The sequence below is a fragment of the Platalea leucorodia genome (assembly GCF_965183815.1).
Source record: "Platalea leucorodia genome assembly, chromosome: 8".
Classification (NCBI taxonomy): Eukaryota; Metazoa; Chordata; class Aves; order Pelecaniformes; family Threskiornithidae; genus Platalea; species Platalea leucorodia.
Window position 1 is genome coordinate 27333909 of NC_138830.1, and position 24889 is coordinate 27358797.

Sequence of the window (24889 nt, forward strand, 5' to 3'; positions counted from 1 at the left end):
CTAGCTAAACAGCATGACTGCGCCTATTTCTGCCAAAGCCCAGCATCAGAGCGCTCCATCTCCGCCTTCTTATGCCCCTAGACCAGATTCTACACTAAATCTAGGCTGTGGGACTGCTTAACAAGCCAGACAGCACACATTCATTTAGTCCAATAAATCACCCTCAATGTAAAGTCAGAAAGGAGAGTTATCAGCAAGACCTGTCAAACAACAAACTAAAACATTCAGAATTCAAAACTGAAAAGGCACAAACCTGGAATTACTTTAATCCAGCAGCCAATTGGATTAAACTTTTTAACCACATTTGAAACAGAAAGTTTTTCTTGTGGTAAAAACTTCATACCACACTTACAAGGGGATTTTCAGCCTCCCCATACATGCTTTCCTAAACAATCAATCAAGTTCTGCTTTTAAAATGTTCTGGCTCAGCCTGGCAGTAGCTGCTGTGCCTTAAAGTGCAGGTTTTCTTAGCACTAGAGAGGAATTACATGAAGCAGCAGTTATTTTTCTTAGCCTATGTTTGGTGGAGGAATACACAAACTGAACTCGTACTTGAACCTACAAAATGTTGTATTTACCTTTTTAGCTCCTAGCAATGTCCACTGTTATGAAACAGTGTTTTTTGTTTTTAAAGAAAGAAAAAAAAGAAAAAGAAATACCTCTTTCACCGTGTCTCCTGGAAGTCACGTCAAAGAGGAGAAAAATCCCAACAAACCAAAAAGCACTCCTATTGGATTAGATAAAAGGGAGGCTCACCACACTCTTACCAATTAGTCTCCAACCTGCAAAATTATTTATATTGGCAGCAATGTCTGCTGTCTCAGATCCCCAGCTGGCATGTATACACACAAGCTGACATTTAAATAGCAAACCTGTTTTGCATATAAGGGGAGGTTCCATGTGAGCTGGACAAGTGCTAGGGAAAGACTTTTAAATTATCATAGTAATTAAACAGCATATTTCTACCTGCATGGATTGACAGCACTGTGGAACAGCTGTTGTTGCTAATGGTTATACAGTTCAGCATGCTGTCTTATTTCTTGGTTCTCTTGTCCCCATGTATCGAGGAGGGGAAAGTTCCTCTGGTCCCAGCATGCGAACTCCCAGCACCTCCTCTCAGAGTGCTGCTGAGCTCTGGGAAAGCTTGCCAAAAGAACCCAGAAAATGTTTATAACCAGCAGGTGATGGTGCAGTGATAATCTGATGTATTCATCTGCTGGCTCCACCCACCTCCCATCCATCAGCGTGCTGTTTCTGGACAAAGAAATGGGTTAACACAGGACTCCCCAGGCAGTGGTAGAGGAATGACATGCTGGTGCATGCACATGCAGCTCCATGCAGGTGCAGCTCCCAGCAGCCTCTGTGGAGGTGTTACCAGGGTCAAACCATCCCAGCAGCTGCAGTCAATGAGCTAATCCTCAGGCAGAGGAATGGAGGGGAGAGTATGACCCTAGGGTCCCAGCTGAGGAAGAAGAGCATGGCATCACCCCTTCTCCTAGCTGTGCCCTGGCTGGCTTAGAGGCAGCATCTGCAGCTGCTGCGAGTACCCAAGCAAATGATTTCACGACTACCTTGTGCTACTGACCTAATGTGCTGCTGCTGTCAGAGATGACCTTTCCTATCCCATTCCTTGCTGTTTCTCTTGCTTTCCCCCTCTTCTCTATAGTGTTTCCATTGCTGCCATTAAGGCTTCTTGTCTTTGAAGTGATCTGAAAAAATGAAAATAACAATCCTGGAAACAGATCTTGCTAGTAATGAAAAAGGAGGAAGAAAAGTCTCCTCATTTGATGACAGTTGTGGTTGATCTGTGCAAGCCAAATTTGGGAGTTGCAAAGGTGTGGATTTACAACCAATCAACCAACCGACCGAATTAATGTAATGCTTCTCTATTATTACCTTTCCTCTTTCTTGAGCAACCCTGTATCCCTTCTCATGCCAGCACTGATGCTCATCTTACCTTGGCAAGCCATCAGAGGATGTCAGTCTGGCAGAAAACTAATCCAGAAAAAAAAAAAATCTGAACTGCATCAGCAAAAGTCAGACAAGCAGCAGGATCTGCAGTAGGAGAGGGAGTAGGAGCATGAAGCTGTTGACAGGAGGAGCAGACTCACCTCTGTGACGGGCAGCTAGCCATTAGATCAAATTAGCTGTATGGTAAAACCACACCCCATGTTTACAAACCTTGCCTACCTGGGTGAGTGAAGTATTGCCTTAACTGAGACACACAAGAGAAGCCTGAGGGCATTTGTATCTCACTGCTTTACCTGGAATCAAACAATAGTCAATGTGAGGAAAAGTCCCTCCAGAGACAATGGCATTGATATCCACCAGATAATAACTTTTAACAGTGACTCCTGGAGAAAATCCAGAATCAAGTAAAACAGAAGCAATTAGGGAAGGAAGAGAGACATTGAAGAGGATGCTTAAGCACAGTCTGCCAGAAAGCCAGACACAAACCATTGCTTTGTGGATTTCTTCACCTTTTTTCTGCTCCCTGGCTAACAGCAGTGTTACTCAGGTGGTGTTCTGAGTCACACACTTTGCTTCTGCAGCCAGACAACCCAGAAATGCTTGTTTGTTTAATAGAAATCACCTTGCCCAGCTGCAGCTTAAAACTGCTTGTCCATCTCTTCTTAGAGTGGGAAATTCCAAATGTGGCTTGCTGTGGTGGCAATGGTTCCCTGCTCTGTGTTGGCAGGACACACACAGCAGAATGGCCATGCCTCTGGCCACCTCTCATCTCCCCTTATTATCTCTTCCTCCCCAGGCAAGACCCCCACCTTCCTCCACAGCCAGCTGGGGTTCCCTGCCTTCAGCCCACTCCCCGGAGCAGGTATAAGACATGGCTGTGCATAGGGTAACAGCCTGGAATGCCTAAAACTACTCCCAAAAGGAAGAATGCGCTGCCTAGTCCTGTTGTGAGGTTAACCCAGGTGAACCCCAGTGCCTGTCCAGGACAACCACACAGTCAACACATGGCCACTGCCAGGCAGTGTCAGCATCCAGGCCTCCAGCACTGCTCTTCAGACACTAGCCCATAACGCAGTCCTCCCTCTGCAAAAAAGTCTCTTTCCTGATAACAGAAGTGCTTTCTCCAAACAACATGTTGTGTGCTGCAACTATTTTACAAAAGCATTCCTTGCTAACTATAAAAAATGGATGTCTCAGTGTAGACGTGCTAGGTTTGATTCCCCCTCTTTCCTTTTGGTGTGAATCAAAATAAGTGTCACCAGTGAAGTTTAAAATGGGTATAGGTCTGAGGAGAATCGAGCTCTTCACTTCTATTGTTCCACGCTTACTTCATTGCCCTTATATCTGATTGTTGTAATGAAAACGTTTTTAAAAAGGTTAAAAAATGCAAATGCAGTGTGTGGGTGCATTAATAAGAGGATATAAAAATAATGCAGAAGATAATATAACGACAGAATACTGAACAATGGAGCATTTGCATTTGGAGGACCATGTTCAATTTTGCACCTCAGGAGAGAGAGAGCAATAGCTGCAAATGAAGGCTAAGAAAAAGAATTCAGCAGCTAATGCTTGTGAGCATATGTGAAAAGAAATCAGCAGGAAAACAAAAGAGGTTACATTTAATGAGTGATACCTAGTCCATTAAAAATTATCAATGTATATTTCCCTTGCAAAATGTTCAAACCTGAATCCATTGATTCCTTACACTATTAGAAAGGCAAGCCGGGCTCAGATAATTCAGTATTTTTGCTATGCTATACAGTGTGGCACCTGTCGTTAGGCAGCAATAGTTAAAATCAAGAGGTCTTCTATGGAGTCAGGCCATGCGAGAGAGCAATCACAGCGTTTTGCAAATTTTCAGTGAAAACACTATGGGCTGCTCTCCAGACATTAGGGAATACGGTATCATTTGTGCAGAACATAAATCCTATAGACCTGGGGTCTGACTGAAAGTCTGCTCTATCGGGGGAAAAAAAAACAAAAACAAGAAAAAGCGAAAGTAATAATAATAATGAAAGTAACATGCAAATGCTAATTGCAGAGCTCTTTGGAAAACAGGGTTCACTGGACAAGGAAATATCTGCCGTTTTCTTTTAATTCCAATTCTGGTTAAGGAAATGAGCCTTTGTGCACATTTGAAACCAGCACCTCACTATCCTTATCAGTTGTAAGAGCAACAGGTACGAGGAGCAGGTACTCTTTGGGTGCGTACCATTTCACGCTCTATTGACTCCAGTTAAGTTATTTTTGATTTCCATCAGGAGGAGTAAGCAGGGAGTCATGCTGCCAGTGTTTCCTTCCCAGTAAATAATAGCCTTTTACAACTTATTTCCTCTCCTCGTTGAAAGAACTGGGCAAAATCCAAAATGTACTTCCTTGACCCAAAGGGCAACAACATTACCCCATAATGGACCTGTAAGCCTTCTGACACTCCACGGTGAGTTGTGGGTTTGTCACAGGGAAGCTTCCTTGCTCTGTGAGAGACAACATCCAATAAACAGCCTGCCTATGATACACATTACACCGTTTTTCCATTTACTTTGTCCATTTGAAACAGAAAAAAATAAATACACTTTATTTTTGTAACAAAACAAGTGGCACAATCTATGGGAAGCAAAGGAAGAGAGGTGGTGAGATTTACATACAAAAAGGGGACTGTAGAAGCAGGATTTATTTAGCCCTCAAAATAGCAACGCTGGGAAGGAGTCACTGGAGCAATTTAATGACTGGAAAATGCAATAAAACCCGAGTCCCTTGCTTCACGTACTCTGCCAGTGCTGGGACACTCAGATAAGCAAGTCTAAAGCACAAGGCTAGCTAGATTCACCCTGGAACGACTCTTGCGAAAGAGAGGAGCCCAGATTCTAGTGCATCCCTCATTCCTGTGTTCTGCTAGCTCACAGACTGGGAGTGCACAGGTCTGATGGTGACCTTGATTAATCATTACAGGCCTAATTGCTGGCAGCCCTCTATGCCCAGGCCAGGCCCTCAACTGATGTAAAGGGACACTGACACTGGTGACCATGAAGCTATGATGACCAACCTCGTATTAACCAAAGCTTTACTCAAAGAACATTTGGCCTTCCACAGAGTAGGCTGGGCATACAGCTGCATTTTAAAAAGAACAGGGTAATGCTGTGGCCAATTAAAATATTTTGAGATGAACAAGGCACTTAGCAAATTCAGTGAACTCCAAAAAGAAAAAAATCAAGGAAAAGACTAGCATCAACTTCAGCAAGCGATATGATGCTTTTTGTAAGAGTCATTCAAACTATGGGCTTAAAAATGCCAAGTGAGTTATCCAAGGATGAGGGAAAACTTCTCTCCTAAGTATAGCAGTCCATAGGTATCTACAACAATTACAGGCTTATTTGTCTTCCTTTGAAGCATTGGGCCCTAAGCTGCCTGCAGAAAAAGGACATTGAAGTAATAGCAACCAAGCCCAGCGGAGAGAGCAGCAAATGCAAGCACATCCTGAATAAGAAACTGAAGTATTTCAAGGGTGAAAATTATACCAGGCGTTTGGATGAACAGATACAAAAAGCCTTAAAATAAAACGAGGCTGGCTCTGCTATATCCACCCCAGTGCCCAGGTATGTGAACACACATGAAATTAAAAAAACTGCAATGTAAAACTACTCATAAACATTTAGGTCTTTTCATCTCAAACGGCTGTAAATAATGTAAAGCAAGAGCAGTTTCTCAGCCAGTGGGCCTTAAAGTGTAAGCAAATACCATTTACTGTTTCCACTTATTTGAGTTTGCAGATTTGGACCAAAGTTTCACCCAGTTGTTAAAGATTTATATGGGAGGTTTAACAATGCCCTGTCATTAAGTCTTTGGCACAAGCAGTGCAAAGGACATTCAGGGCATGTTTGTACTAACTTATCTGTGTAAAGGGAAAGCTGTTCCTTTAAATTATGTTTGCTGTGACTCTGGAAACTGAGCAAACAAAGTCTGAGGGAAACTTCACTCTCAAGCAGAACTGACAGGAGGTACAATGACTGAAGGACAGGGATCTTCTGTAGGACATACCTGCCTCAGGAGTCACAACTGAATTGCAAATCTCTAACAACTTCGGGGATTTTAGTCCAGACTTGTTGGACGTACCTCATCCCGATGGCAAATGAGAGACTGGTTCAGCCCCAGACTGTCAGGTGAGTAAAATCCTATTCTGGGGGGATGCTGGAAGAGGAACGGTCTGAGGAAGAAACCTCAGGCCACAAACAAAGGCACAAATCCAGTGCCTGAGAAAGAACCGACTTTGCTCTACAAGCAAAGTCACACTGAAGGAGTCCTGTGCAACCCAGACAGACACTGTTGAACAGTTCAACAGTGACACTGTTGAAATACTGGCTGACGGAGAGGAGAGACACCATTGGCACAGCTTGACAGGCATGAAAACCACCGCAGGGAGGAAGCCGAGTCAGAGAGGAGACCCAGCCTGCACAGAAAGGGCATTAATGTGACAAACTAAACAGCAAACACCCCCGAAACCAACCAACCAAACTGTGTGTCTTTTTCCAGGGGCAGGACAAGTTGTGATTTTTCCTGGCAAATGTTTATGTGTGATCTTGCTTTAAAAAAATATATAAATAAAATAAAGACAGGAAATATGAAAAACAGCCTGTTTTCCTTCTAACACCAGGCTGATCATTCCCCTTAGCCGATTTTTCCTTTCACTCTCAGGAGACCAGTTGCTGTGTATCAAGTGTAGCTGTGAACTCCGTCCCAGCAATTAGGTATATTTTTAAATGCACAAAGTAAACAGGGACTCAAATCTCATAACAACAAGCTAGCTCTTGAGATACCAAACTGTCAACAGATTCAACCGTTACAGTGGAGCTGCCACTTCCAGATCTAGTTGAAAGTAGGAAATTGCACTAAAATAACAAAAATATTTTAAAACATTTCGCTGAACTTGCAAAAAGACTAATTGGCTGACCTGCATTTTAAGAGACGGACGGAAATTTTATTCAGGTCTGATTTCCTCCAGACTCCAACTGGGACTGGTAAATCCAATCCACTTTAAGACCAACTGTAAATACAGGAGTATGTGTGACATGCCACAGTAATTGCCAGAAAAGAAGTGCCCAGAGACAAAAAAATCCATTGTCCCACACTGCCATAATTTGGAGAGGACATTTGCAAGACAATGTAAAATGTTTTAACTATATAATTAACCATTATCTGTCCCTGCGTACGTGGCCAATGCCTGAGGTTTTCACTCAAATTCTCCTTTTGGAAGTAGCTTGTTCTATGATTTCTATAGGCAATTATATCCTCATTTTTACCACAATAGTGCCTGGAGGCAGTATTTCATGTTTCCAAGCAGTAGCCCATGGAAGCAGCCCCATTAGATCTAAAATAAGAAAAACTGACAAGACTCAGTAAAACCTAAAACAATCTAGAAACCTCATCTCCTCCCTGCCTTCTCCTTCCTAGCCAAAATCATCTTTGAAACAGATGTCTATGAAAAAACAGGTCTAGCAGGTTACTCAATCTGCAAAACTTGGACTTTGCTGGTCCAAAAGGGAGCAATTCCTGAAACAATGACCCCTTCTTAGGAGAAATTGCAGCCAGCTCAAATAAAACTTAGGAAGAGCAACAGGGACACTGAGGAACTAGAAATCTAGACAAAGTGCCTGCTTTTCACTTGGGGACAGAAATGTAGGAAATATCAAATGAAAAACAACCAAAAAAGAGAGCATACCCAAACTGGTTAATTTTTTCTTTAATTAGAGTATTGTACAGAGCTCCTTTGAACCCATCAGGTTCTCTCATGTCATGCTTTTGTACTTACACTGAGTTCCTGCTCAGGTAACTCAGAAGAAAAAAGACTATGGGAGAAATATAGGAGTATTCATAAACTATAGTATACCACTCCCAGTCTACAGATGGGGAACTAAGACCCAGGAAAATCCCTGATGTGCTCTAGATTGCCCAGGAAACCACAGCAAAGCTGAAAAATGAAATCTGCTCTCACAGGACCCAATTCAGTGACACAGCTGTGAGATTCACTACCTGCATCCTGGCCTTGCTCTTTCCATGCTTAAAAACTGGGAAAGAGGAGGAGGGTAACAGAGGAGGCTTACAGGAGGGTTAGAAGGAAAGGTCTGACAGGGAAAGGTTTACCAGTTTTCACAGCATGTGGGTAAAGTGAGCTACAGAGTTATGGTTGAGGAGACCATGTCACTTGTTTGATAAAAAAATGGAGACTATGGATACACGTGCAGCCAGAGAGCGCTGCAAGTGTGCCTGTTTTTCTACAGTGCAATGCTGCCTAGTGCTGTAGCTGGCAAACTGGAGGCAAGTGTGTGGGGGCTTCTGGATGTGATTGCCTAAGCCCTGAGCTAGTGCCTCAGTCCTAGGACAGAAGAGACTGCTCTGCATTGGGAGCAGCCGTCCTGCAATCCTCCCTTCTTGCCAGGCTAAAAAGAGCCCTTCTGGAGGGGAAGTTTGCATGACTGATGCTGTTTGCTGCACAGTCTCCAGAGTTGTCTATCAAGTATTTTTCCTGAGTTACTAAAGACACGTGCAGTGTAACAGGCTATAAGAATAGTATCAGCTTATGTCAGGTTTGAAATTAGCTGAAATTAGCTTGATGCAGTTGACAAGGGTAGCCTGGCACAGCAGCACTCCAAACCCACCTGGCATTTCAAACCAGTAGAAACCAGTCTAACGGGATTCTGATGTCTTATTGACTTCTGGCTCTGTTGCAGCTATGAATTTGCAAGCAGATTCACCAAACAGGCACTCCTTGGACCCTCCACCCAGTAACCACTGAGGGAGGAAAAACTGAGAGCTCTACTATTCCTTGATCAACAAAATCAGCCCTCTTCTTTCCCTGCTTCTGTATGGAAGCTTTCAAATAAAAACCCCTTTGAGTTCTTACCTCTCTGCAGTTCAAATAACCACCCATGCTCATTTCTTCCGTAACAAGTGTCTCATACGCAACCAGCAAATCTAGAAATAGAAGTGGATATCATTATAGTTTTCCCCAAGTGCAGCACAGGTGTTGTCTCCCCCAGGGACACTGGGCCTGTCTGCTTACTAACAAGTCTGTCTTCAAAAGCTTCAACCAAGACATCTGCTAACCTCCTCTTCTAAGTATCCTGGCATTACTAAACCGCTCTGCTTTCAGCAAGGTATTATACCCAGGACATTATTTCTCGTACCGTGTTCTTGACTAAACCATTTCACCTCAGACTAAACTTTCTATACCTGAGTCCTTTAATTTTTAAGTGTAAGCTTTATGTTGCATATTGTTTCCATGGCTAGAAGGCTTCACATAGGCCAAACAGAAGAGAACAAACAAAAAGGAACAAGGACTCAAAACTCCCATGTGCAACCCTGTAAAACAGGAGATCGCCAGGCAGGCTGCTGAGGGCCTGCTTGTGTACTTGCACAGTACATTGGTATCTTATGCTTTGAGGCCATGTCCCGTGATTTGCACCTAGCCCTGAGTTGATAGCTGTGTACTCCCCCCAGCCTAGGAGATGCAGTGATTTGTTTTTTAATTATTCACTTACCTTCCAGGGATAAGCCTGGAAAACCTCATGAGTTTTAGACCACAGCTACTTAGCAACAATTTCACTAGTATCTTCTAAGCGTAAATAAGGAATGGGATGGCATCAGGGCCAGGGGCTTCCTCTAGAGGCAGGAGTTCTTGTTAGCATAGAGAGAGATGTCAGTGATGTCAGAGGAACAGGATGAGTTTTATACCTTCTTGAGATTCTCCCAAAATCTTCCAGCAGGGATGCACTTTCACCATTGCATGTGCACTAATTTAAGGAAAGGAATAAAAATAAGGTCAGGTTTTTGTTTAATTAGTTTTAAGAGCTTATAATGAAAATCAGAAGGACTTATAGATTTCCACTTCTGCTCTTCTGTATGCTTTAAAAATTAGATTGACTCCACCTACACAGCTGGAGAGTGTGTGTGTTTATATATGCATATATGTGTGTACATATACACATATATAGAATAGCTCCAGAGGGGGAATTCTTTAACATCTTAGCTATAGCCCCTAGCTATGTCTACTACATGAGACCCAGGGGATGAAGCATGGAATGCAATGGGATTGGGCTGGACTGCTCTGAGATACATGGATTGAACAAATACATCCATGAGCAGAGATGAAAATTGTTAGTGGTATACAGGAAAGCACATATTTTTAATCATTATTTTTGACTTGTGAGGAATCAGTAAACAGTCAAAAAGATAAATCATCCTGGCAGCAGAAAAATTTGCAGTTACTTAGTGTTATTTGTTACATATATATTGATGTATATTAGTTAATTAACACAGAGTAGCTGCTATAAATACTCCATGTTTCATGCAGAGGGAATTGTGTGAAGGTGTGTATCCTTTTCTGTTATGTGTAAGTAACCATTTATAGGATACCCTCATTTTGTGTCTATGTTTACACATGTATGCTTACCTCTACCCATAGAAGGTCCCACAATGCCAGACTTGAATTCTGCAAACATTTTTGTATCTAGCAAGGCAGTTTGAGTAATTTTTAGCTGTTTTAAATGTACTGGTTTCTGTCTCCAAGCCCTGTTCACTTGGTCTCATGGTGTCTCCAAAGCACATGGCTTTGGAGGCTATATTAAACGAATCCGATGTATTTATTTTTAGTCTCTCAAGTGTTTCTAAAACAGGTTCTCTGTAACATATGTGCAAGACATAAAGGTTTTATTGTTACAAGCATGTAATGAACTGCATAATTCTCTCTTGGTTTTGCTTGCTATAAATAAGGTACCATCACTAAATCATGGCAATAAAACCATTCTGTTACCTTTCTCACCTGAAAAACTATCTCAAAATCAGAGTGGTTGTAGCTTGATTCTGTTAGGACTGATGATAGAATTCAATCTTATTTACAAAATAAGTACAAAATGTTTGTTTTCTGGAAACATGTGGGGTCAAACAATTTGATATTCTTTCAGCCAGCTGCAAACGTATTGTCTACTTTTCTCTGGCTTCTGCTGTGAACCTCTTTGGTCTGTGTCTCACTTTCTGGTTGGTCTGTTCTCATGCTCTTCCTGGTTTCTCCACCCCTCTGCCTTAATCAAATAATACCTTGTCCTTGCACCAAAATAGTTCAAATTCCTTTGTGAAATGTCATGTACCTTTGCTTTGGACAGGGACATGTGCTTAACTAACTGTCTCTTGCCTCCATCTAAAAGAAAGGATCAGGACTGTTAACAGTTCCAAAGAGGATTATCCCAACCAGTAAGAATGAAAACATAAATATACGTATAGTCAGGCAGCTCAGGGCCCTGATGGCTTTAGGTTAAGGTGTTACCATGCCCAACTGCCTGTGCATCCTTCTGCTGGAAGTTAGTCCTCCTGTAGCAGGGATGGCTCAACAGGACACGTGAGAGTGCCTCACTTACACCAGCTCAAAGTCTGTGCATTAGCTTAAACCACTGATGAGGCTAAATGAATTCATAGCTACATCTGCTGAGAGCTAAATCTGCCAGAGCCTAGGGCTGAGTCTGTGGGTGTTACTATTCCCCTGACTCAGCCAGAAATATCTCCCGATGCAAATGCAGGCCTGAGCCTGTGTGGAGCACCAGTGCCTTCAGCAGGGCCCACCCGCGCGTGGCACTCCTTGAGGGATTGGCACCCACGTGAGCAAGAACGGCAGCTGATGAGTAAGGCCTGCTGCTGGATTTTGGACTGTGCCCCATCCCGACAGAGCTGTTTTCGCCTCGTTATGATGCAGAGTGAAATAGTTTAGAGATGACATTCCACTCCACTTAAAACCAAGGAAGAGGAAAAAAAAATCAATGCCTAATGCATGAGCAGGGACGTAATGGGGGACCGATGGCGGTGGGAGGCAGAGGTTTGTTTTCAGTTTGCACAAGACTTTCAAAATAATTAAAGCATTTTAGAAAGAAACTGATAAGATGCAGCAAAATTGGCATTTGCATGTACATTCAGATCATATTTAAAGAAGAAATATTAAAGGATCCATGTTAATCATGAGGGCTTGAAGACAAAATATTGTCTTAAAACAGCTCCATCTGGTTCATCAAATATACATGAAAGGTGCATCCCTACATTCAGTGTGCAAACCCTTCCAGATGAGTCATTAATAGGGCTTATACTTGAAACGACTTCAACACATAAAAAGGAAGAAAAGATTATATGACCTTCTGCCCTTCTACAGCATAAAAACCCTACAGCCAAGACAGTAATTTCTGCATTGAGCCCCAAAACTTTCCATTGAACTATACATAATTTAAAGGGGCACCCGGTCATGGATGGATTTAAGGTTATGGCAAAACTAACACACCACTAGGTAACTCAGTGTAGGGGTTCATTGCCCTCTGTGCTGAAAGCACCTGCCTACCTTCTGGTGGAACACAACCCTCGCATATTTTGTGTGGCCACTCAGGCACATCAATACCGTTACCTTGTCCCTGGTGGTGGTAGGGACACGTTATACAATCAGGCAAGGGCAATTCACCTGCTGTGACTGTATGCTCCTATACAGAATAACCATACAGTCAAGTTGTATTCATACCTGTATTTTCCTGCTTTGAAACAACCCTGAGTTGCATAGCTGGAGATTTCAGCCTGTCTCTAATATTAATTAAGCAATCTTCATTACCCTTCCAGACTAGGCAACAGCATTGTATAACACTGGCAAATTGAGCATTTTTCATTTCAAAATCATTAAGCATTCTTTAAGTATATACTTTCTTACTACAATACTTAACGCTTTTCAGTCAGACAACAGACTTCCCCATTTTAATGGGGAATTAGGAAGTTAATGAACCACAGGATCCACCAGCAAGCAGAGCCACTAGTCTCATCCTACTGCACCCCTTCTACCACAGGGAAGGCTGAGCGCAGGGAGCCAGCAAAGTCCCACGCAAACGATTGCCTTGTGGCGGTGGAAGGGAGCGTGCGGCAGAAATCCTCCCAGAGACAGAGGCTGTCAGCTCAGGGCGAGCACCAGGCATAACAAAATAGCCCATTACTCAGGGTGGCAAATGACCAGGGGGAGCAAAGCGGCCATGATCCAGCTGCCTGCCCTGCTGTGCTGGAGCCCTGGAAAACTGCTGCTGAGAGAGGGGCCAGGGAGTGTGGAGCAGCAGGTTCGGCGGGAAAGGGAGATAGCTCTTCTCAGCAGCTAAGGCACCACTTGTACCCCTCCTGTTTCAGCAACAGCCGAGGCAGCCAGCCTGACTTTCCGGGGCTGCCAGCCCCCAGCAGCTCCCTCTGCTACCAGTGCCCACCGCGGCTGCCATCAGCGACAGACCACACAGTCTGCCTCTACCGCAGCTCACGCAGCTGCGCCCGCCTGGCATGTCACAAGATGAGCGAAAAGGGAGAGATGATCAACCGGCGCTAGAATATACCTCCTGCTCCAGACTCCCGGATCAAACTCTGCCCAGACTAAACCCATTTGAAATACCTGGAGGTCTACACAGCTGCAATCTCAGCTTTCAGGCTGCAGCTTCTGCTACTAAAAACATTCTTATATTTAATTAGATCTAACTGATTAAAAGGAGTTGCTCTTTTGATACACCTAATACCCTTTGAATCCCTATCAGCCCACTCTCTTTGTACAGTAGGGACCAGCAGTTAGTCGTTGGCATCCACAGCCAAGCCATGCCTTGCAAACACATCCAGTCCCACCCTCCCAGGAGCAGCAGCGGTCCCTGTTTCCCACACACATGCACGTGTCCAGGCCCACACTGCTCTAGGAACCTCAGTCCCTTTTACAATATTTATTAGCATTTTACCAAACATCCCCAAGTTCAACTGTTCTTGTAAAAATTCATGGCATTTGCTGGTAAATGCCATTTTTTTACATTGACAAGTAAAATTTCTATACAGTCAAATTCCTGGAAGCTGAGTTATGTGTGAGTCAAAATGCATATCTCTAGTGTTGCTGTATGTGCATCACTTGATGGTTTTACTGTTATCATCTCTTTTTCCCTACAGACTGCTACTTTGGTCTTCTTGAACTACAGGGAAGTATGTTTGCCTGCAAAGCACATTCAGGTAGGTGGTGACACTACAGCAAGACATGTGATCTCAAGATGGCATGTGAATATACTTGGGATGGGTTACTCCTGACGCAAGACCTGACACTCACCTACCTGGGACTATCAGAGGTGAATACCTTCTTCAAAAATTCACTACAAACACTCAGACAGGGATAGTTATGGTCCACGCCTGCTTGAATCATCTTTGTCACTGAATAGCTTGACTGCTACCAGCATAATGCAATACTAAATTTGAATGTATCCTTTAAACTCATCCCTAGTTTTTAATACACCTAAAGCAACTGCAAAAGCCAGGACTATTTGATTGACATATCAGTAAATGCTTCCTCAATAATTTCATAGCATATCAATTTTGGAATTGGAAGCATTGCCTTCAGAAATACATTCTGTTCTTGAACTCTTCATTGAAGAAAGCAAAAACATATATATTGTTTATAGCCACCACAATAAACAAGTGCTCCCTCACCCCTGCCTCTCCTGGAAAACATGGAAGTCTCTCTCTCATCTACTGCTATATTCACTTTTGGTCAAACATCTTGTTTGTTAGGGACTGTTTGGTAGCCTGACAGCAAGCTAACTGTTCAGGATGGACACCCTTCATTCCTCTGATGGACCAAAAAAGGTGTAGCTGGCAAAGATAAGTACACTGGTTTGATAGGGCTACTGAACACGTTACGCCTTTGGGCGACGCAGCTGAGTGGGTTTCACTTAGCCATGCAGAAGGCTCCTTCTCTACCAAATATCTTTGTAAAAGCCCAGCGACGACATCCATGTACTTTCATATTCACCATGTAAGTGAAAGGGGAAAACAGTCTTCTCCATGCATGCATGTACTCCCACACACACACACGCGCGCACATCTGTTTGCCTAATGATTCCTTTGGAGATTCACATGGTTTTGAAATTACTCCTGACTGGTGAGCAGCTCCTGTGAAAACGTTAACTCATTTTTCAAGAAAACAACAGCAGCAATTCTCTAAGCATTGCAAACTATGTTGGCATTGCAAAGGCCACAAAAGAGACACAGGTCTCTGCCCCAGTCTGAGTCACGTGGACGAGGGGTGGCCACTCAAAGCACGTAGGAACTTTGATTAGAGGAGATTGTTACAGGTTCATCTCCTGGAGCAGCAAGGCATGAAACAGTTTACAGGAGAGAAATAAATATAAAATAAGCAATTGTTACAGTTTAGGGTTAGGAAGGATTATAAGTATAATTTTAATCGTGGCCCAGTTAAGAGAAATGCTTCCATCACAGTTACAAGGATCAAGCCTTTGGGACTTTAGCCATGGGACAGTGAGAAAGGCACAGGAAAAGAAATAACCACTTCTTTCTTTTCAAGCTGTCTCCTACAGCAGCTGTTTTTATTTCGCTGTTCCACTGAGCCACAGAAACAGAAACAGGCTTAGTGAATCTCTATACCTCAGAGTAATTTACAAACCAAACTTAACACCACAACCAACAAACGGGTCCTTCATACACTTCCAGTAACACTGGAAACAGTCCCAGAGCAACCACCAGCTCCAAACAGTCCAAAGGTCTTGACAGAATTGAAGTCAGGATCCAAATTTAGCAGCTATGAGCTGCATGCTGTGGTTCAGGTTATGAAAGGAGAAAGCAGACTTTCTCATCCGTAGAGCCAGGAAACAGAATGATGCAGACCCAGCGCATGATTTCAGGTAGTGACCCTCCCTTTATATGGATAAAACATAGGGCCCTCAAAAATTTTGGAAAGCAGAGGATTCACAGATCATGTCCCAACTGTCCCTGATGTCCCAGGGTCAGCTGGAGTGACCCTGGGGGCAAGCAAGAAAAAGGTTTGTGGCACACATGGGTTCATAGAGATTGCAGAAGACCCAGAACAAAAATTGAGACACTTAACCTTCTAGAGTATCTTGTATATTGGATATACTGTAATGTAAAAAAACAGTGATATGTATAACATCTCAAAGTAGCATGCAATGACTAATCCATAGCACTATTTTATGCCCTTCTCTCAGCAAACTGTCAATTTTATATTCACAGTTCCTATACAGCATCTCTTTCTACTCTTCATGATGGCCCCATCAGTCACAAAATCACGTTATGTACTTAGAAAGGCTTTGACAGCTGTAAGAATGCAACAAGACAAAGCCAGCAGCGAACACTTAAGTAATCAGTTCACGTTTTACCCAGTCTTGCAAAGGCTGAAGGATCAACTGCTGTTTTGCTGTTGTAGTGATTTGCCTCCTAAAAATGCTTGGGAGTACTGGCATAGTCCATGTACCTACACACAGAGCAGTGGGATCCCTGTGCTGAAGTCCCCGTGTCACTAAGGGGGTACACTGGCACTTGAGGGCAACTCTGGGAAACAAAATCAAGTCTCTGCGCTCTCCATTGCTACATAATATTGTCTCTTCTACCTTCACTTCTCGACAGTTATGGATTTTTCTTCACTTATCTGCACCGCAGGAGTGAGTGTTGTTAATAAGTGTTAGAAGGCACCCAGCTCCGTAAAAGGCATTAATTCTTCTATTACAGGGAGAAGTACACAGATAATAGACAGATTAACAGAGCCTTCTCTTGAGCTTTTACTTTCTATTCCGTAATATTTTTACCCTCAAAAACAAGGACAAGGCCATTACCTGTATCCACTCTAAATCAGCTAGTAATCTACTGCTCACAAGTGACAAAAGGGAGAGGTCATCAACTGAGCAAACACAACATTTTTCCAGTAACATCTGTAGCACTGCAATGTGTCATGGCAGGACAACCATGAGCACGTCAAAGCAGCCTTTGGGATGTTATAGTAAGGCTTGTAAGGTGATGATCTCAGAATGATCTCAGACAAAAAATCCTGGAAAGTCCCCATTATCCTAAACAGATGATGCACTACAGCCTCTGAACTAACCAGAACTTTGTCCTCTTTTCCTATTTCCTTGTGTTTTGTTTTGTCCATCTCCAGCTCTAATTCAGATAAAGCTGATGGATTTGTGGAGGCTACCTGTCTTCTGCTGCTCTGCTGCTGATCCATCGTCTCAGTTGCCATAGAGACAAGATCTGGAAGCCATGGATGGGCATGGGAGAGAAGCCGCCCGCAGGCTCTCCGCCGGCGGGTTCCGGCAGGGCCTTTCTCAGCAGGTACTGAGAGAGTCAGGTTCAGTCTCTGATGGTGAGGAAGAGTCAGAAGGTGCTAACCCGGTGACCCACGAGGGGGACTCGCACACACGTTACATTGCCATTCAGAGAAATTCCAGGTACTACCGGTCCATGAGGCTGCCGAGCAGAGGGAAAAGAAAGACTTCGAGAGAGGCAATGCACATGGGGCGTGCTACAGGTGAGTACTGACCCAAACAGCATTATGCTTCCTTTCCAGTGAGATTAGGAACTATAGGCGTCAATGAGATTAGAAAAGGGACAGGGAAGGTAGAAAGCGGCTCAGCGGTCAGCACATTACAGAACACCCCCGCCCTATGGCACAGCTGACAGAGGGGTGCCATCCTTCTTTGCCTGGAAATGCCAAATGGTTGGATGTTTAAACACGCTTCATGGCAGAGAATCTAAACAAATGCGTGACTCTGCTCTGCCACCCCTCTGCTCTCTAAGAGAAAAATAATTTAAACAGAGAAAGACATGAAGCTGTCAATGAAGTAGGAACTTCTTTAGCATACAGAAAGGACATATTCAAAAGTAGTGAGATCTATATAAGTAACTGTATGGCAAGCTGAGTAGCGTATAAAGGAAACAGTCAGCAAAACCAGAGCAGTACGTTTAGGGACCAAGCCTGTGGAAACTGCAATGGACTGTTATGAAAGCTGAGCAAGACTCCTCTGAAAATGCAGCTGCTGCCACCTTGCATTGAATACAGCTGTAAGAAGCACCTAAGCTCCCTTTGAACTAGGAGGCTGAAATAACAGGAACACCATCCAGACCATACATGCGCTCAGCCATGGCTTCCGTAGCAATGGAAGGAGTTGGCTTTCTCCGAGTATGAACAGTACAGGGCATGACTGCAAGGCCAGGCTTTCACTTAGCTGGCATCTTGTCTGAGCAGCTGTCTGTAAAAGAAACAAGAGAAAGATATGAGAACCTGAAGAAAGAGCCAAGAACGGAGCTATTGCAACACACCCAGAAGCACCGGAAACAGGGCTGCAAGAAGAAACTGGAAGTGGTTTTAATCTAAATGCTAAATGAGAGAGACCTGGAACTGTGAACACAGAAAATGGTCCTTTTCTTCATCTCCCAGGTGTTCAGAGAAACTGAATTTTTTAACTCCTTGTAAATAAAAGGAATCACAACAAAGATATCTATCCTATCTTCAGATTATAATCTAACAGAAACAATGCACTGGACTCTGAACTTTGGCTAGCTGTATGAGTCAAAATGATACAACACTACTCCTGATGTTTGAGTGCTATGCAACCCACTGAAAGCTATTGCTTTGTTATGCAGTAGTAAAGCACACTGCTTCAGCCCCTGAAAGCAGACCAAGTTCTCTAAGAAAACAAAGAACAGGCATCCTCCACCCCAAAATAAAGGAGGTCTGGGAAATGTCCCCAGGAAAATAGGTGTCTGCTGCCTGCCTTGCCAAAGGAGACATGCTATTTCAGCAGTATAAAGGCCCATTCAACCCTATGGCATGGACAGAAGGAAAGTTCCCTCCCTTCTCCAAGTTTCCAAGCAGACAGCAGCAGAGCAAAGAGCTCCTGTTTAATATTCTGCTACTGTTGTCAGTGAGGTTTGTGGATAAACTGTGCGTCGCCTGTGCCAGAGCAGAGCTGCTCTCCACCCTGCCAGTGCAGCAGCAGGACCAGAGCAGAGCCGTCCTCTCGCCACCTTCCCAGAGCGCTGCTGCAGAGCAAGCACAGAAGAGACTCGCCCTCTCTCCTGCTCCCCGAGCGTCACAGCGTCCAGACCACTGCTGAGGAGGCCCTCTCCCCTGTTACCTGCTCCTGTCACTGCAGCAGGACCAGCACAGAAGGACGCGCCTTCTTCATACATCTGCAGCATCACGGCATCAGGACAACAGCACAGGAGGACATCCCTCCTGTCTAGCCAGTGTCATTGAGGAAGGACAAGCTAAAAGAAGGGCTTCTCTCTTAGCAGCATCCACAGAAGCTGACCTGTGCTTCCCTCCCACACCCCCCTCTCTGTGTTACCACTGCTGAAACAGGATCTGTTCCAAACAAGGCTTTTTCTTCCATATCTGCAATTGTTCAGCAGGACACACTGGGAACAGCGTTTCTTTTCTCCAGTCTGTACAGCAGGACCTGGGCTAAGGGCAATAGCTCTTTCTCCAGTATGACTGTAGCAAGTCCAGCTCAGAGCTACAGCTTTTAAATTCAGCTAGGATTGTGTAAGCAGTTCTTCTACCCTCTCCCTCTGCTCCACTGATTCCATCCCCTCTCCCCGAAACTGGACAGCGGGTGCTTCTATACCAGCCTCATTTGTAGCAGGAACTTCTTCTGACAGCATTTGCTGACGTGCATGGAAGCAAGGGATGGGTGAGCTCTTTTATCTTGACTTCAAACCCATTTCAACAGCAGCTATTCGAGTCTGACTCAAGCTCAAATGCTAACCTGTTCTCATTCTACTTAGGGAATAACTGGGGGGGAGGAGAGCACAAGGAAAGAAGAAAGGAAGAGAGGGAAAGATACAGGGAAAAATACAGAGTAGGATACAAAACAGGAAAAATAAAAGAGTCAAGAAATGAGAATAAGAAAAATAATGTAAAAGAATGTAAATCCAGCAGAGAAAAAGGCTTTTATATAGGCACCCTTTGCACCAGCCTAGCTTTGGCTTATAGCCTAGGAGCTGTAAAACATAATAGATGCTTTCCTTTAACTGGAAAAAGAGTTTGTTTTTTTAAGCAATCTCCTCTGACAGAAGGATAAAATGTTTAAAACTATTCAAAAGGCAAAGAGAATAACTCAGACTAGCATTTCATAAGCCCTTGGCACTGTTTTAGGGAGTTTTGAAAGTCTGGGTTTCACCCTTTCCCTCTGAAAATCTGTAGCATTGATTAAAAGGGTGTGTCAGAAACCAGCTTCAGTCAGAGCATTGACCTGCCTGTGCTGTCATCAGTTTGAAATGCAAACAGAATTATGACTTAGACCAAAATATTTCTAATAAAAAACAACAAGGCCATTTATCAACAGGCCTCAAACAACAGGAGGTTTTATTTGAAAAGTGAGATGCATCCTTTCCTGCCAAGTACTGCAGTAGTAAGCCATTGACTTAATACAACTTTGGCTCCCTGTGAAAGGATCAGAGGTTCATCTGAGGGAAATTGAAGAAGCAATTAAAAGTAAAGCTCCTGTCTCACCCAAATCTAGCCTTGATTTATCCAGTAAACTGAACATCTACTGTGTGCCTGAAAGCAGAGCAGTACTGAAACCCCGAGCTGGGAAACCGAATATTGGCATGCACAGGCACAGACAGTGAAAACTTTTCTGCTTAAAGAATTGCACTGAAAATCACTAATGTTGGGACTGAATTTTCAGTGGTGAGAGTGCTACTTGCATACATAAGGACTGATATCGTATATCTGCCTTCACCTTTTCCCGATTGCATTTGCAGCTGTGACAAAGCTGTACAATCTTGCACTATGCACGCTGATGACACTTCAATCTTGTTTGAAAATCCAAGCTAAAATGTAGCCGCCTTTCTGCCTGTGGTCTTCCTGCTGCCTTTGGTGTAAGCAAACCACTACCTATAGTAAAAGTAAAGGTGACCCTTAGGAAAATGACTGTTTTAAAACCCTCTTGACTTTCTCTTATATCACAGGTTCACTCAAAAACAACGAGCCCGTCAAAGAGCCTCTGAACGTTTTATCTCATAAGGGATCGTCATCTCCAGTAAACTCTGATAAGACGTTAGACGAACTATGGGTCCAAAGGTAAGGAAGTGCACACACAGGGTATGCACCGTACTCCACTGAACAATATAGGTAGAGTGGTATCAGAGCAAGAATGCTTGTTTTGGGAAGGACAGCTGGACTAAGCTCTAGCTACTGATCCATGCCTTCTCACCCTGACTTGTAGTGCTATTTTCAGTCTTAATGATATATATCGTATAGTACTAGCGTTGTGGTATAAAGGGTCTTATCAATACAACTTTGAAGAAGACAGTGAAGGAGAAGGGGGGGAACAAGAAGACAGTGGGGAAGACTGAAAAAAGGGGAATGTGATGTAGGATCACTCAGTGGTGTAAGCAAAGCGGGCAGACTGCCTTAAGAAGCTTTTTGAGAGAATAAGGAGAGCCTGTGGGCATTTCCTTATGGAACATCCTAACATAAGGGTGATCCCATTCTCACCCTTCCCAGAGGGCTCTCCTGAAGCCTGTTATACAACCCCACATGGAAAACAGGATTTTACAGCTGAGGAAGTAGCTGCAAAAATGTTTTCTAAAGTATTCTGGCTTTCTGTTTGCTGTTTACTTTGAAGAACTGATAGGCAACAGAGGCTTTCAGTGAGGTAGCCCTTTTTGGCTTAAATCCCTCAACAACCTAGGTCCAGCAAAAGGCCCTGATCCCACAACACATAAATTTACATACATCCCATAAATTTACCCTCACCCCTGCTCTCTTGCCACTGCAGCCAGGCAGAGATAGGAACAGTTACCTAGCCTTATATTTTCTAATATGTGAGTGAGGTATTCTCCCAAACTCCCTCTCCAGCTCCTCATCTCTTGTGCGTATAACTAAAAGATAGTCCCTACTTGTACTGTAGAAGATACAGCTGAAAGTGCTAAATACTTGTCCTCTAAAGGTCCATGCGTTATACTGCACTGTGTGGTCCTAATTACTGAGCCCTGCTGTGTTGGTGTAATGCACAGTACCTTTCCAGTCACCTTTCCTTATGGAGAGGACTCCAGTAAAAAAATTTCAGCCAAACTGTCAAGTTGAATTTAAATAAATTAATTGCCCTGGCTAAAATTGATTGCCCTTTGGCATTAAACTGAGCACATGAAACTAGACAGTTAGAGTCTGCTGCGATGTCAAACCCATCTATCTTCCTCTCCTTGCGGCATAATCATCACTGTCAGCCTCTGACATCCTGACACCGCCACTTAGGCAGCTCTGAAACGTGCAAATTCTGATTCGCCCTGGAGCTGGAAACAATGAGCCTGTGCCGGGAGTCAGTTTTATCAAAGATGCTGCTGTGCACAGAGCTTGACAGGTCAGTACCTGTTCTAAGTCATGCGTCTGTGAAAAGCAGGCAATGCTGCTGAGTGGCATCATCTCTGGCAACTGAGCAGAGAAATTTGGCAGAGAATGAGACCAGAGCTCCAGCTCAAACTGAGCCCGTGTACCCCTCTTCCCTTCTCCAAAAGATTGGCTGTAATTTATAAGAGAACCACTAGAAATCTGCATTGCGAAAAGGCTGCAGGAGCCTAAGGATATCGCCATCATTTGCAATAATCGCTATTCTCCCCTTTCTATGAGGAAAAGAGGCCATTGTGTAGATAAGGCAGCTAAAATATTATCACTGGTCTCAAGAAATGCATTTAATCTCTCCCCAAAAGAACAAAACTGGTACCTGTCAGCTAAGAGTTCTTCTGAAAGCAGAAGCTAGCAGTTCTGCAGAAAGGACAGTATAGGCACCTCTGACCAGCACTGGGAAGGTCCATGGTGTTCTCAGGGGTAAATCCCCACAGCCCTGAGGGCAGGCGGGGCATCATGCTGCATCTCTTCACATTCAGCAGCGTCCTACAGCAACTATATAAATGCTAGGGCTGGGCAGGCACAATCCCTTCTCCTTGCATGAAGATAACCTGCAGGCCTGGCACAAACGTGTTCTTCACAGATAGCAATGTCACTTCACATATAGCCATGCTATATAATTTAGGACAAGAAGTAGACGCAACTGGGGAAGTAATAAAGAGCTCAGGAAAAGGAATAATTATCTGAATTGTACTCAGATAGGATATATTCTTTAACACTCCGATTAAGGAAAAGCACCATAGGCTCCTTCAAACTTACCAATGACTTGAATCTATGCGTCATTCAAAGCTCTGAGAATAGTAGTTCTGAGTTCTCTGAGTAGTTCATTGATCTCAGAACACTGATGCCTGAAAACAAGATGACCTCAAACATTATTTCTGGTGTTCCAAAATCTGGCATACACCCTCACAAAGATAATTCTTAAGAGCATTTTTATGCCTAACTATTCTCAGATGATTTTTTCCCATGACCTTTCTCCTATGCAATCCCCAGCTCCCCCTAAGCACTCTAGAGTTCCCCATGAGATCACGTGGCTCCCTCGCAATCTTCTGCATTGTACAAAGATCCAAACCCCTCACATGATGAGCCGCTTCCCGACAACTCGGCTGACTTCCCTTGGACATTTCAGTGCTGAGCTTCTAGCACAACTTCTGTTTTTCAGAGTAGACAGAGCCAAAGACCTGGAAGGAACTGAACTCAACAAAGCTGTTCTTCCCCACTGTAATCAGTCCTTCCAGCTTCAGAGTGGCAGCAGTTGTGCAGACTGAGATTATAGAAAGCCATTATAGAAAAACATCCACCCAGGTTGTCCATCCACAACTGTCAGCCTCAACCTAAAGCAGCTCCCACAGAGACCAGCAAATTAGTCATTTCAAACTCTAGAAAGGAGATTCACTAATCAGTGTCTACCCTATATTACCAGCTAGTAGGATGTTGACTTCTCTTCATTTCTAATACAACACAGATGTTTTAGCAGCATGACCATATTATTTACCTAGCATTTCCCACTGAGTCAGATTCCTAAAATGATATGTCTTTATTATGGGCCACTAGATACAGTGGAAGAGAAACTCAGTGTAAAATTTCATGTTGCAAAGCTCACTGCGAGGTCATTGGTCTACCAGTGCAGAGCAAACTATTTCTTTAGGCTGGTTATGAAACCTCCAATTCAGAGAAATCAGGATCATCTAAAAATCATCCGATTACATTTGATCTCAGCTCAAAGAATAGAAATACTACAACAGAGAATACAAATAGTGACCTTCAGCAGCAAGAGGGAATCTACCTTGTTTGAATTCATGCAAAGACGGGTATTAGAAAGAAATACTACGCACGTGAAATAGCGTAGCACTCCAAAGGATGCTTGTGTGAATTTGGGTTAGCGTCCCGTAGCACAGCACTATTTGTCCTGGGCAGCAGAGGGCACTGCTTTTATAGCCTAATTGGACCAGAAAAGCCCGAAAAGCCTCTAGAGAGACTGGGACCTGTATTGCAAAAGGTCCTATACCATACTCGAGCAGTTTCTTTCTACTTATGAAATAAATTTCTTATAGTCACCTCTTCCCTATGCTGCCAACGATGCTTCAATTTGCAAGTGGTGAAATCAGGAATAGCTGGCGCAAACACATGTTGCCCAAACCTTTGTATTTTGTCACACTACACCAATTTTTTGCTCTTTTAGAGATAGATAGCTAGATAAATAATTTTTTCCCATCTTTCTGTACAGTCTGAATCTTAAAAAGTCTATGAGCAACAGTATTTACAGCGAGAAGAATTTTAAAAACTAATAAATTTTCAGTAAAAATAGCCACTGTAGGTATTAAAATGTTATCGTTGTCAAAATCTCGTATTTCACAAGATCATACAGAACAGTAAGCAATAACATACACAATTCTAATTAAGTATCCTTCCAGCATGCAGCCAATGGGGATCCCAATCCCAGTCTGCCCACCTATTCCACCCAGTCTCTGCTTGTCAGGTTTTTCAGCCCAGTCATGGTTTCATTACCTGGCAAGCTCTAGGCTTTGCCCTCCAACTCTCGCAACCTCATCTGCTTCATCTGGACATACCCTGACCCTCAGGTCCTCAACCAATCTCTTTGTTTCACTCCTTTTCTATCAGCTTCAACTTGTAATTCCCCACATGATTTCTTCAGGCTACTGTTCCCCAGACACATTATTC

At 43.5% G+C, this 24889-nt stretch overlaps 2 protein-coding genes across 2 annotated transcripts in view; one reads left to right on the forward strand and one right to left on the reverse strand.

The window, feature by feature from the left end:
• Positions 1–24889, reverse strand: part of NEU2 (neuraminidase 2) — a gene marked incomplete at its 3' end in the record, with an annotated part of 32534 nt that overhangs the window by 7403 nt on the left and 242 nt on the right. The window lies entirely within an intron of this gene.
• The window catches only part of NGEF (neuronal guanine nucleotide exchange factor), a gene marked incomplete at both ends in the record, with an annotated part of 39345 nt that continues 31508 nt past the window's right edge, over positions 17053–24889 (forward strand). Inside the window, 2 exons of the mRNA XM_082319343.1 lie at positions 17053–17320; positions 20770–20881. Coding sequence (XP_082175469.1) covers positions 17053–17320; positions 20770–20881 — 380 coding nt within the window. The remainder of the gene's footprint in view (positions 17321–20769; positions 20882–24889) is intronic.